This window comes from Anthonomus grandis, chromosome 7, assembly GCF_022605725.1.
Source record: "Anthonomus grandis grandis chromosome 7, icAntGran1.3, whole genome shotgun sequence".
Taxonomy (NCBI): Eukaryota; Metazoa; Arthropoda; class Insecta; order Coleoptera; family Curculionidae; genus Anthonomus; species Anthonomus grandis.
In genome coordinates this window covers 17,398,618-17,417,968 of record NC_065552.1, presented here as the reverse complement: position 1 = coordinate 17,417,968, position 19,351 = coordinate 17,398,618, and the positions used below count along the sequence as shown (strand labels likewise).

The following is a 19,351-nucleotide window of genomic DNA, read 5'->3' as shown; positions in this document are numbered from 1 at the left end:
CATTTATTTAAGACATATATCGAAATAATAAAGTAATAGTTCATGGCTTAAGTTACCATTGAATATGGATACTGCATAAAACAAGTAAATGCGTATATTAAAAGTAAGCTTGTCTGAAATGCATAAAAATTCTCCACATGGATATATATACACTATTGCTATCTAAATTATTATCAAGTGTTTCGGCATCTTATTCTTAAAAAAAATTTTTTTAAATTAATTTTTTTGGACTGGCTCTATAGTAGTTTCCATGGCTAAGGTCATCGGCTCAAGGGTAAGCCATTTTTGTTGCTAACTGTATGTACATTATAGCCTAAAATATATACTAAAAAATGTATATGTAAAAATAAAATGTTTGATATTCAACTGGAGTAGAATATCAAAAATAAATTCATCTTTTAATAAAATGTAAAAACATGATTTGTTTTTCTAAAGATATAAAATACATATCTAATGGGATTAAGTAACAAATATGCTTAAGAATCTCATGGTTCTTAAGCATATTTCTTACTTAATCACATCTACCATGGTTTAAAAAATCCTATTTTATTATCTCGTGCTTCTAAGTTGACCGAACTGTCGATTATTAAAACCTATAAAAAGTATCTTTATTTTGGATTTCAAATGCTTTAACTGAGTTTAAAGTAAAATTTTTGGATTCCTTTAACTTATTCAGCTATCCATTTTTGTAGAGAAGAATTTAAAAATTATAATGTAAAAGTTTGTGGTATCCGAAAAGATAATTTTAGTTAAATCCAACTACTGCTTCTTACTTGGCATAATGGAAAGTGGAGACAAAAATTTTAAAACTCATTTCGTTCAGGTATAGAAACACAAGAAACGCAAATTTTTTATTTATTATTTGCACCCAGGTATAACGATTTATTAACTTACGGCCTTATGCTTGTTAAACTTTGACCCTAGCAATTTCTTAGTCTGGCCAAGGTATTTTCTTACCCTTGCACTACGTCCTGTCTTACCAAAACCTAACTTAGAACAAATAGGCCGTAACAGACTGAAAAAGTTTTGTCTTACTTTAAATGCTTCTCTCCGATTTCTGAAATTGCTGGAATATGAAATATACCTTTAAAATGTTGCAAATTTAAAAGGTGAGAGGAAATATTAACACGTTTTATTTAAAAGTTTATATAGTCTGCTGAGAGTTGTACTAGAAAAAGTGTGAGAAGAGGCTCTTACTTTTATGGAATTCCAAAGCCCAACCAGAAGATTGACGTTTTTGAATTAAATGCAGTATTGGCCATTTCAGCATAATTTTTATGAAACTTTATATAGCCAGTCTACAGTTCCCGCAATATACTTTGTTTTTTATCTTGTTCTTTTTGTTTCACATCCTTTATTTATTTCTCATGACTGCCCAATATTTAGATAACCTTTCCTTCTGACATTAAATCTACCGGAAGTAAAGAACATACTCTTATCAGCAATACTCTTCCATCGGGAAAAAACTCTTTATGTCAATAAACTTTTTGTTATTGCTAATTTTACTTTAAAATATCATCTCGAGTTATACTTTTAATCTGCTTTTGAACTATTTCAAAAAGAAAGATTAATACTAAAAATTGAGTTTAATATTAAAAAGCGTGGCTTTTCTTAAAAGTTGATGGAATAATTTAAATATGCTTGGAAATTTCTACATTGGTTCTGCCAAAGGACACCAATAATTGTGAGAGTTGAAGTTGCTACTAAATAATATCATTTTGAAAACCTTGCAATACAAAAACTTTTCAGTATGATAATTTTCTACAAAGATATTTGACAAAATTCCATAATGTTTAAATAAAAGTTAATAATTAATAGGTAATAACGTAAGTAATTTTTAAATTGTGGTTTAAACATGAGTTTCTTTTTGGTCAATCATTGAATTAAACAATAACCATACCTAACCCGGGAAAGTGATACAACATTAAAAAATAGGTTACATCAATAATTTGACATTTCAATATTAATCTCAACTTTTCAAACTAAACGAGGCAATTTGGTAAAAAATTAATTGTGGCATAGAAGTGTCGTCTATATACAGCATAAATTTTATTTATTTTTTGTTTATTTATAGTTTATCTAAATTTTTATTTGATTTAATACATCTAATGTAAGCCTTAAGGTTTCTCTTAAAAAAATTAAAAATCGTTGAGTTTCAAATTGTTCACTTACCATACCTTAAATTGGAGGTCCAATAAGGTCCTTGAATAGGATAAACTACTAAGAACTAGATCTTATAAGCAATAGTATTAAACTTATATTAAGTAGAACGCTAAATAAACTAATGAACCTTACCTACCAAATTAAACTAAAACGGCTTAAAAACTTTGAGAATAATTAACGTATTTCCATTTTCGCTAAAATATGTTATCCTTTTTTTTGGGACAACATACAGAAAATAACGGCTAGTCCATTATGTAAGGACAAAACTAAGCCTTATCCAATTTGAAACAACTATTGAAATATGAATAATCCAAACGACAATTTTATTATTTCTTTAAGAATATGGCCAGTTTTTTAATAAAATATATTTATATTTTTTGTCATTGTTTAACTCTAGATGTTTAACTATATTTAATAAATATCTGATAAGATTTAATATTTAATTAAAAAAGAAAAAGTTCCTACCTCATACCCAAATTTAATCATGTCAAGCAATGGTATTGGTTCTTCTCCTTTTATTTTAGCTCCTACTAGATCCCAATTTGTAAAGTTTCTTATGTACACTACATAACTTGTAGGGGTAATTTCTTCTAAGCCTTAAAGAACAAACATACAAAAAATTTTTTTTCGAAGAAATACGTCAATATTAATAAATATACCTTCTATATAAAAATCCCTAGGAAAAGCATTTAAGAATGTGACGTTATGTCCCCTAGGTATTAGTCCTCTAGCTAGTTCCCAAAAAGGAATCTTGTGAGACTTGGTACCACCCATTGTGATCATCAATATGTTTGCACAGGTACAGTAGTTTATCACAGTTAGTATTAAAATGGTGAAAAAGGTGAGCCATTTTAAAATCATTTTTCTGAAAAAAAAATTTAAAAATTATTCTTTTATATTCACGTTTTTTGTAGCTTAAATGTTTAACAAGTATTTATTTCATTTCATTTATTCATAAGGGCTGTATCACTTAGGAGATGGATTAGCTATATAGACACAATTTGAGCGGTGACCCATCAAAAATAGTCCATCAAAGTTTATGGCTTTAAATATGAAAATTACAAAAAAATTAGGTATGCTGTTATACTTGTTCTGAAAAGATATTAAATTTTTTACAAAACAGCGCTTCTTTTTTTTAAATTTAACCTACCGGTTACCGAGAACATGAATTTTATTTTATTGATTAGTACTTACGTTCTATCTTATGAATTGTTAAAAATATCCGCCAGTCATGTCCATAGATATTGTGAAAAATATCAGGGTAATTGATAGCATACATTATTCATTATTCGTCATGGATAAATAGTGCCAGTTCTGAATATCTTCTAAAGATTAATACTAGATACACTTACGAAGATACATGGAATGATCACTGTTTATTACCGATAGTATCCCTTCTTATATTTCATCTACCAGAAATATATTTAAAAGTATTTTCAGTAAATTATTTGAAATTCCAATTCACGGCCTCAACGCTAATATAAATTTACATCTAAAACTGCAAACCTTACTGGACTGTTTCTCATGGGCTGTTTTTCATTCTGTTTTTAGCTTTATTAACAGTTTCTAGGTATACCATAATCTCTTTAGATCGGAGCTTTAGTCCAAATATATTTAATATTTTTGTTCTGTAATGTATGCAGCAAGATTAATATTTCTGTCAAAAACCAACAAACAATTTCTTCTTATAGTGCAAATTTTTTTTCAGATGTATAAGACTTTATTGTGAATATTATTATTTATTAATTACAATATTAATTAATTAATTTATTTATTACAATATATCTTTAATTTTTTAATATGCCCCATTTTAAGACACCGAGTATGGCTGCTGCCTCAGCAGTAAAAATTCTGTTCATTACATTTATTTGGACCGAATGTATAAAATTAAATATAAGATAATAAAAAGCACACATACAAAAGCACTAAGTTAGATAGATCTTTATCTAACTTAGAACCATCAGTTCATATCACATTCATAATCAAATCAATATCAAACATCATTCATATTCAGAACACTATCACTCTCTAATTAAAATTTAAAAATTAATCGAATATAAATACAAATACAAATCGTTTGTTTGTCAAAATAAGAAAAAAAAAGAATACATTTTATGAAAAAAAAAGTATGACAAAAAGGACAGTTCATCGATTATAAAAAAACCGCTTCACATGCTCCCTATATTAAGGAAAGCATATGTGAAGTATTCTATACATAACAAACAAAACAGCTAAATATTTCTAAATAATTCTATATAAAAACTAAACTAAAAAAAAAAAGAATTAATGCATGGCAGATGCAAGCACTATCATTAGTATTTAGTCTATGAAAGAATTTAAAACGACTACTAGAAATATAATGTTAAGTTATGAAAAAAAAACAAAAAATTAGCAATTAGGGAGGCAGAAGCGAGGGGCGACAGTAAGGGCAGCCTGGCCACGGGAAAAGCGAGAAAAAAAAAAGATTATTATAATATAATATGATATGACGCTGAAGTCTGTTGAAGTATGTTGTATTATTAATGACATGTTTGATTTCCTAAGGTTGAGAGCCTTGTTCATAGAGTAATTTTAATCTGACATGCTTTAAGAAACCCTTCTTGCTACGTGTTTTGATCTGTTCCGGCAGTTGGTTCCACAAGTGCGCAGCAACAAAAGAAAAACATACTTACCTGTATGAAGATTAATCATAATTTTTCGAATTTGTCTTCCAATATGATTACGTCTGTAGTTTCTGTCTTTCCCATCTAGGCGATACGTTTTTTTAAAGTAAGCATAACAAATGAGTCACACCCGACGACCCTCTTCATGCCGTGCAGTGCGCGTCTTCATTCTGCTTTTCTTTTTTTTTTTTTTTTTTTTTTTTTTTTTTTAGAGCGCAAAATTGCAAGGAAGCAGGGGATTTATGTATAGTGAGGTGGGTGGGCCGTAATCATATCGGAAGACAAGTTTGGAAAATTATGATTAATCTTCATACAGGTAAGTATGGTATTCGATTAATCTTTAAATTTTCCTTCATTTGTCTTCCGATATGATTACGTCTGTAGATGTTTAAAGTTTGTTAAAGCAATTTTGCCTAAAAGAAAATATAAGAAAGTAAAAACTACCATCGTTTTGCTTTCATTATAAATTTATTATACCTAATATTGGTATGATCAACTAAATAATAATAACAACACAATACTTACGTTAAGACAACGTTATATAGTGTAAAATATAAAATATAAACCGAACATAACCCCTAAACAAAATAGTAATGATGTAGGATGTGTATTAAAAATAGTTTGTTATTTTTCTAATGCTAATTTAAGAATTGTAATAGCAAAAATTTCATTTGGTTCACCGACAGGCCTGTTATAGAATTTTAGAAACACCTCAGATTCTAAACTCCAGCCAGCGGTATTTTTTATAGTATTTATATTGACCCCACACCTAATGGCTGTTGAGGTCGAAGCATGCCTTACACTATGACTTGAAAACCGTTCAATATTAATGCCGCTATTTTTAAGGCCTGCTTTTATCCATCTACTGATACTTTGACACGAAGCAGCGTGAAATGGTTTTTTTTGTGTTAGAATAAGGTTATTAATTTTGCCTCGTTGTAAGGAAGTTTTTTGAATATAAAAGTCTGTTGTTGTGGCTACACAAATTTCTAATTTTTCTTTGAAATATGGAAAAACTAAGGTAGGCTGTAATTTGTTTGGACCTGAAGTTTTAATTTTTTCTAAAATTCTTATTTCGATTTTGTCCGTGGAACGAAATATATTATTTGACGTTATTTTACTTAGGGTTTGAACTCTGTGAGCTGTTGTAATAGGCATAAGGGTAACTAATTTTTTTGTAAGTTTATCGATACTAAGATTTTCCAGTGGAAAAAGAGAAGCTATACTTTAGAACTGGATCTAAACTCCAAGTAATAGCATATTTTGGTTGAGGCGGTATAGTGTTGTAAGTACCTTTTATAAATCTTTTTATAATAATTTCGTCCTTGTTATCCACAGAAAAGATTAAATTAAGAGCTGACTGGTATATAATAATAGATGAATATGAAAAGTTTTTATTAATCTTTTCTAACAGGAAATTTAAGTCAATATTCAGGTCATATGCAAACATATCGATATTATTACTAATACAATAACTCCAAAATTTCTTATAACAGGTAGAGTATTGTTTAAGAGTCCCCTCGCTAATTGAGGAAATCATGATAGGGATAGCTGCTTCGGAAACGCTTCTTTTCATAAGAGCCCTCCGTATAACTTCCCTGCCACCAGGAAAATCTCCTTGCATAAAAGAAGAGAGCAGTAAGTTTTTGTCTGGACCAAAAACCAACCGTTTTCTTAAAGTATTTTAAAAAAGAGTGGATTCCAAGGCTGGGTCGGCCAGTTAGGTACCACTAATATACCACAAGCTTTTTCTTCTATTATTTTCTCTAATGCCTTTGTTATCAAAGAAAAAGGGGGAGATACATAAAAGTAACTATTCCAAGAAACCGTAAAGACAACTTCAAAACAATTGGGATCTGGGAACCAAGATATATATTTTTTGCATTTTGTATTTAATTTGGTTGCGAAGAGATGTATCTCCGGTGTACCCCATTTATGAATTAGTTTTTGAAAAATTTGATTTTTTAATTCATAATCTGTTTCTATAGCTAGACTTCTAGATTCTAGGTCGGCGTCTTTATTCTCCGACGATGCTATGTATTATGCAAAAACTTTAATTTGATTCGCTTAACAATAATTCCATAGCTCTTGAGTAATTTCATTAAGGGTACCAAATTTTACACTGCCTCGTCAGTTTATACAGGCAATAGCAGTTTTGTTATCAACGCGTAATAGGACTTTTATATTTCTTAATTCTTTGCAAAATTATTGAATACCATAAAGAGCAGCTTTAATTTCAAGATAATTAATGTGAAATGAACATTCACTTGGTCCCCAAAACCCATGGCACTTTCCCTCACTACAAAGGGCACCCCAGCCTCTAGAAGAAGCATCGCTAAATATTTCTAAACTAAATTTTAGACTCTTTATGTGTTCACAATGATCTAAATTATTTTGGAACCATAAGAGTTCCTTTTTAATTTTTGAGGTGATGGCCATATAATTACTATAATTTTTAAGATTAAGGGCCATACATTTTTCTCTTTCTAAAATTTTTAGGTGATGCTGTCTAAAAGGTATTGCAGGAGAAGCAGCTATTAAAGTACCTGACAATTTTACAAAATCACGACTTTTTATTGTCAGTTTTTTCTTGACTATCTTTGACTATTGATAGTAATTTAACAATTAAATTCATATTGTTGATTATTAAAATTAAATCTCAAGTATTTTCTAGAGGATTTGTGAATAGAAAGAAGGAAATATGCATCTTTTAGATCTATCTTAGTTACAAAACAATCTTTTAAGAGGAGTTTTGCTACCGTTCTTCTGTCCTCGAGCTTAAAATGTGGTGCATGAATGTAGAAATTAAGATTCTTTAAATTCAGAATGAATCGTTGTTTATTATTTGGTTTGAGGGCAAGAAAAAATGTTGACAGGAATTCGTTTTTGTTGTATGCACATTTTAAAATTGCACCGATATCTTCTAGTTCCGTAATATGCAAATTTAGATCTAATGTTTACGGGAATAGGTTCTTGAACTAATTTTATTCGAATTCTGTTTATGTATTGAAGTACGAATCTGTCATTAGTTAAGTCTTGCCAAACCGGTAAATAGTTTTGCAAGCGACTCGCATATTTAATATTTGTATTTACCAAGTTTAGTTTTTGCGGTAAGGGTTGGTCTGGTACGGTCTTCTCGTTGTTGCCATACGTGTCCCCCTCCCTTTCATCCTGGATCTGAACACTCCGCGCTGGTAGTTTAAATTCATTGAATTTGTATTTGTTTGGAAGCGTCTGGTAGTTGTTTGAATCGGTTTGGGTAGGTTAAAGGTCGAGAGGCCCGATGTTGAGGCTTTGGGAGCCAGTGGACCTGAGAATTGTTTCTTTTTGATATCGATAGATGCTTTCTTGCTGTCATGTTTGTCTTTTGTATCAGGAAGGCAGGCCAACATTTCTTCATTGACTATTGAGGTAGTAATTGCTGACAGTTTGCCGGTAAATTAAACTTTTCAATAATTTTCTTACGTTCTTTTAAGCTTACCCCTTTTACTAAATATGACTGCCATCTTATTACTATTTCGTTATCTAATTCAGCACCCAGTTTTGCATCATCCATAGGAGGTTTGGCTCCCAACGGCTTAAATTCATCCTCCAAAATAGGATCACCATTTTCCTCCTCGAGGTAGGTAGGTGGTTCATCATCTGCATTGTCGTTCATGTTAAAATCGGTTTTGTCTTCTGTCTTAGTGTCACCCACATTAACAAACACTATTTTTTCCTCCTCTTTAGAAGAATTTGGAATAGAGAATCTTCTTAAGACTACATTAATATAATGATTATGTTTATTTTGGATTATGATTATTAGTTGTAGTGTTGAATGGCCTTGCCAATTTTATCTTACATTTACATAAATAATGAAAACAACATGTAAAAAAACTCTTAAGCAATACTCTATAGAGAGAACCCAAAATAAAATTTACAAAACAAAATATAATTTATTTGTAACATTTTAACTTTCAACATCCTTAATTACCCTCAGTTATAAGAAGTGCTGACCAAAAAAGAGGCTCGTCCCACCATATTAATTGCGTCTTATGTATAAACCCATAATAAAAACTTTAATGGTGTTAATATAAACAGAACAGATCTCTCAAATGTGTTTATTTTATTTTTGATTATTAGACGCATAATTTAGATTGGGTACTGAGTGTGCCATCTTCAATGATTAATTTAAATGAATTAATTTAATAAGGTATCCACCCCGGCGGAAATGCGTAAATAGGGATGTGATTACATAACCTGTCGTTTTTATACCCTTGGTACAAAAAGAAAAAATAAAATAATATTAATGTCAATTTTTGGCCCTTGGCCCAAATTGCACTAAAATTTGTTGCCCTTGGCAAAATAATAAAAGAAGATTGTAGTTTGTTCTCGGCAAAATATCAAAATAAGATTAGAGTTTGCCCTCGGCAAAATGGTAAACCAAAATATAATATTGTTATCTTTATCTGTAATGCCATAATGGAATGAACAAAATTAGGCCCTGAGCCCATTCACCATTTATTGGCATATTAAAATAACTGATTATGGGGTAAATAAAAATTTGGCCTTGGCGGACCCCTATTCATTCACCCTCTAATATAACAAGGCAATAACAATTTTATTAATAACGTACATCTAAAGTACTTACTTGGGGTAGGTGAGGAGAGAGCCTCTTTCAATCTTTTCCTCATCTCGTTTAATTCTTCCAAAATATCACTTAATTCCCGCTTTTTGGCACTTTTTCCCGAATCTATTTTACGCGGCATTTTTTGAACGCGGGGCTCGCACTAATCGATTAACAACCGTACCCGCTAGATACGAAAAGCAGAATGAAGGCACGCACCATAGAATAATATTGAGGGGTATGGCACGCACACATAACACATAAGAATGTATCTTATGTGTTATGTGGGCACGCACTTCACCGCATGAAGAGCCGAAGAGGGTCGTCGGGTGTGACTCATTTGTTTTGCTTACTTTAAAAAAACGTATTACCTACTAGTAGATGGGAAAGACAGAAACTACAGACGTAATCACATCGGAAGACAAATGAAGGAAAATAAAAATTTAGGTAAGAGTAGAAGATTATAATTCAGTTCATTACAATTTTGCTCTCTGATATATTGCTCTATATATTATTTTTATATTTTTCATACGAGGTAGCCAAAAAGTTTTTATTCTTTTTTGACCAATAAAGTAAAGAGATAATATTTTTATATGATTTATAAATTTTGTTAATAATCGGCCGTATTTTTTGTATTAACTTAAAAAAATATTTCGATGCCAAATATACTCTTTGAGAGAGGCTTCTAAAGCTTCTCCAGATATCGTATTAGAGAAGGATTGTTTTTGTTGCCCCTAGGCAAATTCTAATAGCTTTATGTCATACTCTATCAATTTTTTTTAGTATTTATGTGCAAAACTAGCTCAATAAAAAAGTAAAACTTTGTTCTGCTAAGCACCCTAAAAGAAAGCTAGCTCTTTCGCATTTATTATGGGTACATATAGGTTTAAAAGTTTTGCATTACCCTAAATTTCTGACACTTTCTTTTATCGGCAAATATAGATAAACTTATTGATTGATTAGTTTTAAATAAGAAAACAACTAAAGTTGTTAATAAGAACACTGAAAAACTTAATACCGAGTATTTCCACCTCTAGCGTTAGTGTAAGCTTAGAGACGCCTGTCTATATTGCCTATGAGTTTGAAGATATGCGGTTGAAAAATATTATATAGCAGCATGAATAAGCTCTTATATAGTTCTAAGCGAGTTTCTGCATGCTAGCGAGTTATATTTACGTAAAATATTATTAACCATTGATTTAAAAAATATATTAACAGATGATGGCGTTATATTAATTAATATTTTTCCTACTTTTTCAGGACCAACTTAGATAGATACATTTGCCTCATTTTTAGTAAAGGATTTTATTTTTTTCATATTGGACCAATATTTGGTGTATTTTTATTTAGAGAATTACAATATTCGTGCCAGCTCTTACGAGAAGTCATGAAATAACTTTTTTTGATTTTGTATAATAATATTGAAACCATAATCCCACTATATCGGCTTATCTTTTATTTTTGGAATAAAAGAGTGATTCTGTTAACATAATAAAGCAAGTAATTCAACAACTGTTTCACAAAACAACATTACTTTTTCTTTAAGCTAGATTGTATAATTGGTACATAGTAAATTAGCTTTGTAAATATCAGATTGATGTTACCGGATGATTTTCATCAAGTTTAAACCAGAAGCTATGTATATTTATTTATTTAAATAAAGTCATAAAGTATATAGGGTGTTTTATTGAGAAAAGTTTATTCTAGATGCAAATAGAAGTTATAATTGTATAGTTATTATTATTAAAATTTATTATACATACAGGGTAATTTAGCAAATATGCCATTTTTAAATTCACCTATAACTTCTGAACAAGGTATTATTTTTTCCACATTTGGGGTACTTACTTATGGTGGCCTTTTTAAAACTTAAAACAGCAACATACCAGAAAAGGTCAGGTTTGGTAAAAAAGTGCTTTGAAAGTTTAGTAATACCCTAAGAGCTCACCTTGTGCCATTTTCACTTTTGTGGTTTGCTTACTAAATTAACAAGATTTAAATTCTCAACTCTTTAAATTCTCTTTCAGTATAAAATAAATAACAAAACAAATTTTAGCCTAATAACACAAATGTACAATTCCCTCTCTAGGCTTACTATATTACTGGTTGCTAGAATACAGCACAACAAAGCTGAAATGGTTTTCTTCCGTGATTTATGGATTTTGGAAATAAGTTATCATTCTGGATACAAGATGGTTCTAAAATTTTCTGCAAACTTTTTATTATGTAAACATATCAGTTAACTTTAATCATTTTGTAAACAATCTCGATAATAATTAAATAAGCATATTAAAAATATTAATCATTTTATTCTTATTACATTAGGTGTTCAATAGGTCCTCCGTTTTGTTCAAAACATAAATTAATACATTCCTAAAAACTTCTTTCGACTTAATGTAACATTTGTGAAGTAACTTGAGCAAATGCAGCTCGTATTCTCTGCTCAATGTGAATTATGTTTTCACAAAAAACTTTTATATAAAAGTTATGTTGATTTAATGAGCCTAAAAATCTTAAGAGGATAAGATAAAAGAGAAAAAATCTAATTTAGGTAGATATATATCTATTTGTTCAAAACAAAATACATCTTCTGTTAAATTTATACTTCACAATATCTTCAAAAAAAAATATGGGTAATTGTTTCATTCATAATTTAATATTTAATGCAGAAACTATAAATTATTAGTAATTAAAAAAGTTAAGAAAACTAATATTTATATTTGAAATCGTGTTATTTACATGATTTTTACTTAGATACAGGAGAAAATCTTTAAAAACTTTTCTCTTGGCATTTTCTAGTTCTCTATACATTTTAGTTTACCGACTTTCAAATTCTTAAGTTATTTCGCAATTCATTCCCAAAAGGTAGTAGTAGGTAAAATTAAAATCAGGCAATCGAAGAAGCCACTGATAGGACTGCATGAACATATTTGGAAAATATTTGGCAACAAGTCAGCTACAATTTGTCTGAAATGTGGAGGAGCTTAATATTATTAAAAGCATATACATGAAATGTAAATTGCAAAGCAAAATTGGTAACACATTTTCAATAAAATTAAAATTAAATATACTAAAAAAAATATGTCTAATAAGTTTATTTTCCTAGAGACCGTACCATAATTAACAGAAAAATTATGGTGAGAGTGTGCCTCTCGTGTAGCTTTTGGATTTTCGGCTTCCCAAATATGCGTATTTCCCGAATTGTATACTTCCTATTTTGTGAAAAGCTCTATAGCTACTAAATATGCCTTGACCTCATCGATTTGGCCCACCTAAATAAAAATTCTTATTCTAAATTATCAATTATGCTTAAGCATTATGAATTATAAAAGCCCCTGTATATGAGTTATAAATTAAAAGTTATGCCTATGCATTAAGAAAAGTTGTAAAAAAATGTTAGGTTTAACCTAACATAAAACAGCATGCCTTGGTTATCAGTTATAAAATTAACGAATTATGCAATCAATTAAATTTCTAGGCTAAGACACAGGTAATTTTTAATTCAATTTGGTGTTAATTTATCGTTTTAAGGTCTTAATTACCCGAAAATGGATGATTATGCAGTAGCAACCATAAAAGCTACATTTTAGATAGTCAAATTTTAATGATATTGTAAGTTTAAAAATATATTTAAATTTGCCTCCATAAGCTCGTCTATAGATAAATATTAATTATTTAAGGGTTTGCGGCACTTGCTATATAGGTTGCCCAGCCATCCCGAGAATCACCGGATCGAAAACTAATAGGAAAATATTAAACATTTGACTATATGGGAAACTATCAAAATATTTTAGTTGCATGTTCCCCAATGCCTTTGCCAAATTTTCTATTTATATTCAATTTTTAATAATTAATGTTCAAAACATTTTTTACATTTTATGTAGCTGCTTACTTTCACGTATTGTTCTTTTAAATTATTGATGCCGATCAGCCAGAACAATTAAAGTATTTTATGGTTTTCCAAATTATTTATCTCTCTTTAGAAGGCTTTGTGACGTTTCAGTCAGTTTTTGCTGTGTATCTTTATCATTGTGTTTTCGAGACAGAATGTTTCTGTGTTTTGTTACAATTGATATCAGCAGTAAAAGATATCTGGAAGCTTAATCTAACTGATTCCTTTAACTAGAAGTCTGGCCAAGATAAAGACCGAGAAATTAATGGAGATTCTATTAAAGTGCGTGCCTCCGAGATATGATGCGGTGAAGCTTATCTCAAGTAGTGTACCAGCCCTAATTGATATCTAGGACATACCACTTCATGAAGGTCGCAGTTTGAGGCCGATATTTCTCTATTAGTAAATATCACTTAGTTTTCCACCTAAACAGAGTTCGAGAATAAATCTCCAGAAACTGTTTTATTGACAGAGTTTAAAATTCTGATACTAAGCATGTCCTTAGGATGGTGAGCAAGTTATAGTTTAGTTCACTAAAACGTTATCAAAGCCAGAAACAAACTATTGTATGACCAGATGAGAAATATTAATGGCAGTAAAAGTTATAAAAATTATATAAGTGCTAATGCTTTTTATAGGAAACTTTGTATTAAATCATGTCAAAATTGCCTTAAAGGAATTTAAATAATAGCCAGAAATATTTGCTTGTCATCGTAGAAGGCTGCTAGTTTATTTCAAGATTAGTGTGTAGATCCAGTGAGTGGACGTTTTTGTAAACTAAGACTCGTAAGTCTCCAAGAGTTATAAAACCCGAATGGAAAGACATTTTTCAGATACCTGACAAAATATCTGAAAAATATCTTTATATATAGTAAATAGATAATTTTACACTGCTTACAATAATATGTTTCACGAGGGGGATTCCCATTTTCCATGAGCCATTTCAGAGGAGGTGGTTATTAAAAGAACTTTATTAAATGTAAAATTGAACTTCCCCCTTCATGTGTAAATAAGCATCTTTTGTTTTAATAATTAGAGTAATTCCTTTTGATATAAAAATACTGTATATAAAATTATAAGCTTAAAGTATATTATCGGTTTTATACTATACTGACATACTAATATAGTACAGGTGAAAGTATTACTTAACGTACTTTAGTAATATCTTCTTTGTTAAGTGGCCAAAGAAAGTGAAATTAAGAAAATAAACGAATCTTATAACTAGGTTGCGATGTATTATGTTTGATTTTTTAAGTTAAGGTACGGGTGAAATAAAACAAGAACTTTATAAAAAAAAATTAAAATATAAACAAGAAATTATTAAATGTAGATTATATTATTATTAGATCCTACATCAAAATATTTAAAAACGATGTATTATTAGTGCAACTTAATTTCCTTGTGATAAACAATTTAATAATTAGGATTTAAAAAGTTAACCAGCTTCTTTACCAAAGTTTATTATTTAAAATATTAAAAAGCTTCATAGCATTTAAGTATACAATGCCTGATATTTAGTCGCAAATTCTAACGTTTTGTTAATCATTTTAACGATTTCTTCAGAGAGTTATCTGAAGCATTTATGAGACGCATTCAGATGCATCTCAAAGCATTTTTTTAAGCGTTAGTTGCGTGAGAAATTTTTCTATCTTAAAACTTATATTTTAAGATAGAAAAAAGTTATACTTGGGTTACCAAACAGATGGAGTGGTCACGTGATCGTTCTGTGCCGGAGGTATGGCCTAGAGCCTCGATAGGGTTCATGACTTGGGGTTTTATTTAATTTTATTTTTATTAAATATTTTTAATATATAGTGTGTCCCAGGATGAGCGAATTTATACGTGAAAATGACAAAAAAAAGTTGAAAGAAGTTGATTTTTACGTTTTGTGTACCAATGAATTTTTTTATTCAAATTTAATTTTTAGAGACTGAAATTGAAAACAAAGCAAAGCTGTACGGTAAAATAATTTAAAATAAGTAGGCATAATTCTCCTCGTCTAAGTCTGCCAAGCTTGCATCGATGGGCGGGCCTATATTTCGCGCACATCATTTACTCCATCTGTTCGGTAATCCGACTATAAAGTCTTAACTTTAGAGATACAGGGTGTTAAAGTTTTAAAAATAATTATAACTTAAACAATATTGTAGAAATTTTTATGAAATTTGGTACATGTATTTTATACATCAAGACGCGGACACCACCAATTATCCTGACGATTATTTTAAGAAAAAGTTAAATAATAAATTATTTTTATTTTTTATTTTTTTAAGCGAAAACCATATGTAAGACAAAAAAACAGGATATCAAATTTGCTAAAAAGTGATTGAGGATTTAAAAAATAATTTTTAATTTAAGAAAAAGCAGTGCCGTATTCTTTTTTTACTAAAAATATCCAATAGAAGATCTGTAGGGACGCCAGTGACAAAAAAAATATTTGTTTTTGCACATCAAAAAATACGTCTTGATGCATAGAATACACGTACTAAATTTCATAAAAATGTCTACAATATTGTTTATGTTATTATTAAAAACTGATTTTTTTTTGAAAACTTTAACACCCTGTATCTCGAAAGTTAAGACGTTTAGGACATATGTTCATAGGAACTTTTTTTCCTAAAATGGGTCCAGGAATCACCTCTTTAAATATTAGCACGTCTTTAAGGAACACCTTGTAGAAAGCAAGATAATGCATTCTAAAAACGTTATATTGCTAAAAGTACTACTATCAGGTAGTACCAAAGTTTTAGTGGTAAAATCACGAATGATAAATATAATGGGATTTTGCCCAATTTTTTTTTTTAATTTTTATATCTTCTTTCTCAGCAATGTTTTTTTTTTGGATTTATTAACACACAGTATAAGTAAAATCTGTATTGTTGTGACGAATTCATAATGAGTTACTTATTATATTGGGTATTACGTCACTTATAGCAAAAATCAATTTAGAAATTTTTATCTCACATGCTCAACAATTGAAAAGAAGAAGAAAATAGACTTATTCACGTATTTAAAAGAAATATGAACTTAAATCTGTAACGATACCGTTCGATATACTTAATTTAATTTAAGTTCAATAAGTTTTAAATACAATAATTTACTTGAGGTATAATAGATTTTTTATATACCTGAGGAGCTGAGGTTCAATCTATTAATCTCTGAGCTCGTTTCTTCTTTTCAATATCCTACCTAACTTTGTTATGAATATTACAATTAAAAAACGATAAAAAACAACAAGAAGACCTACTTTTTTTAAAAATACCTAATTTGAACCAACATTTCGGTAGTTATATCTACTACCGTTATCAAGGTAATTAAAGTTAAATTAAATTAAATTAAAAATAAAATATACTTATCTTTCAAATCTTCAGCGATGTAGTCTCATCAAAATTTCTTCCTAATTCGGAAAAACTTTATATACTTTTTTATATGATTTGACGGTTTATTAATAGTTTGACAAACTATTTTGAAAGATAACAAAAATTTCAAAGGTTACTTTTTTAAAATTAAAGGGGTGTGATCTAAATATAAATTAATCATAGAAAATACATGAATATCAAATATTTTAAATCATTAATTAATTTTGAGAATACCCTGATCTACTTCTCTCTTTAGCAAAGGAATCCATGTATTATGAAAATCAACCGAACAAGTAGCTAAGCATTTATCTTCATTTAACATTATAAATTAAATTATTAAATTAAGTATATCGAACGGTATCGTTACAGATTTAAGTTCATATTTCTTTTAAATACGTGAATAAGTCTATTTTCTTCTTCTTTTCAATTGTTGAGCATGTGAGATAAAAATTTCTAAATTGATTTTTACTATAAGTGACGTAATACCCAATATAATAAGTAACTCACAAATAAGTATGTGACATGGCCCTTAATTATTGAATTTAGCAATTGTTTTTTCTAACTTTTTTTTTCTTTTTCAGATTAATTTGTATCGTATCATGTTGATTCGTATCGGATGACCACTAAAAATGGCACTCTGGATTTAAATCTTAAGAAAATTATAGTAATGAGCATATTTTTTATTACTAATATTTTTTTACCAATACCTTCAGTTTGAACCAATATATCAAGATGTGATTTCTGCTGACTAAAGTTATTATTTCTTCCTAGATTTAGCTAAAATAATACATCATATTCTATTAAAATTTAAAAAAAAAACGCCCAATATTTATTGCCTTTGATCAATAATAATAAGGAATGGTATATATGTATAGTAATTAACGCTATTTGAAATGAGACCTAAATCGTTAAAATCACTGAGATTTGATTATTTGATTATTTAGTAAATCTGTTACCTAGGAAAAATGTTGTATGAATGCTTTTACTTTATTTATTATAAAACTTGCGACCTCTAGTAGAAGTTCCAGATATTTGACAATAATTTCCAGCAATATACTATAAAGCTTCTTTGAAAATATTTTTTTTCTGCAGACCACACGAGTGATACTTTTCGAGAGCCATTATTAGTGGGGTTCATTATTTTTACAAAGCAGTAGTTTACTTTTAGAAGCGTATAATTAATTTATGTAAGTAAATTTTGTAAATTGATTTGTAATTCAATACATTTTACAATCCAAATTATATTTTTCTATTTTTTTTTTAATTTCTGAAAATAGTTTTGTCACCTACGTAACATTAAAAATAACCTAAAATACCAAGCATTCTGTGTCACTGGTATTAATTATATAATCGATGTGGTGAAAATAATTTATCTTTAGGCTATAATATCGGCAAATTTGTTAACTAAATCGTTAAAAACCAGTATTATTTATGTAACTAACCTCTTCACTTGAATTTATGCAAGCATCTCTGGTGGTTGATTACAGGAAAAACTTAGGCGCGTATTAAATGATTTGATTTAGGACTCAGGTCAGGTTATTTTGTTATAAACCAAAAGAATGCAAATAATAATGAAAATCAGTTTACTGAAACTAAAGCTTGGGTAACTTCTTAAATCAGTTCGAGTCAAGAAAACTACTGGGATATCGAGAAAATGGCAATCAACATTATCAGGTCCTGTGATCCTCAGACTACGGTGATCCCTAGACGAGAATCATCCAATACTCTTCGAACTCCCCACATTCCTGCAAATTTTCCTTTTTTAATTCCCTTTTTTATCGCCTTTTCAACTTTCTTCTTTTTAAAGAAGCTTTTCTTGCTAAATTAAACTTAATTAAACATATCGCTTTTAATAATGGTTTTCCGCTGAATATTATTAATCGCTTTTAATATAAATTTTATAATATCCAAGTGGCGGTACAAGACTCACAGGAGAACCAGGCTTTCAATTCTAACCTTGCAAGCTAAGTAGTCCAAGTAAATGGAACTTGCAATTCTCCGGCGATAAATAAGGTTTATCGCTGAGTGCTTTTCTAGAAAATGTTAAAGAACTTATACTTAAACGTATTTCGCGGTATGTTCCTAAAGAGGTACTACTGGAATCCGATATAGATCTTTTTCAGGGTAAATCCTATCAGTATTAATGTGCTATCAGTTATAGCTGGTTACTTTACAAGACTTAATTGTTCCATTTTCGAGAAGGCTGAAGATTTTACTCCGAAACCTTTCACCTTTCTATCAGAATCAACTGGCGTTGGTTGATGTGACTTCTGTAAGCCAGTTACGTTCCGTGTGTCGCTTAAGGAAATGAGAGAAGCTGTTAAGTTACTCCCAACCATCTAGGTGTGCCAATCTTCTTGAACCGGATTTTTGACATGACTTCGAGGTTACAGCTGGTGTTGCCACTCTGCATGTGAAGCAGTCTAAGATTGTGTCGAGCCTCGGTAACTCTATTCCGTGTCTTCGTCGTAAGACAGATGTTATTACTGTCAGAACTTGTCTAAATTTTAAGTCGAGAAACTGGGTCAGACGGTCTAAAGCCTGAATGAGGGCTTAGGTAGCGCCGATAATCGATTTGAACCCATTCTAAATTTTGTTCTTGACCATGCTCAGAATAATGAACGTTCTTACTTGCGGGTAGATATTCTAGGTAAAAAGATCTTAGATC

The 19,351-nt window shown here is 29.6% G+C and overlaps 1 protein-coding gene across 3 annotated transcripts in view; it reads right to left on the bottom strand.

The window, feature by feature from the left end:
• Positions 1 to 19,351, bottom strand: part of LOC126738445 (UDP-glycosyltransferase UGT5) — an 83,219-nt gene that overhangs the window by 22,472 nt on the left and 41,396 nt on the right. For all 3 annotated transcript variants that reach the window (XM_050443796.1, XM_050443797.1, XM_050443795.1), the window contains exons 2-3: positions 2,823 to 3,028; positions 2,629 to 2,759 (exon numbers count right to left, since the gene is read on the bottom strand). In XM_050443796.1, coding sequence (XP_050299753.1) covers positions 2,629 to 2,759; positions 2,823 to 3,024 — 333 coding nt within the window. In that variant the 5' untranslated portion in view covers positions 3,025 to 3,028. The remainder of the gene's footprint in view (positions 1 to 2,628; positions 2,760 to 2,822; positions 3,029 to 19,351) is intronic.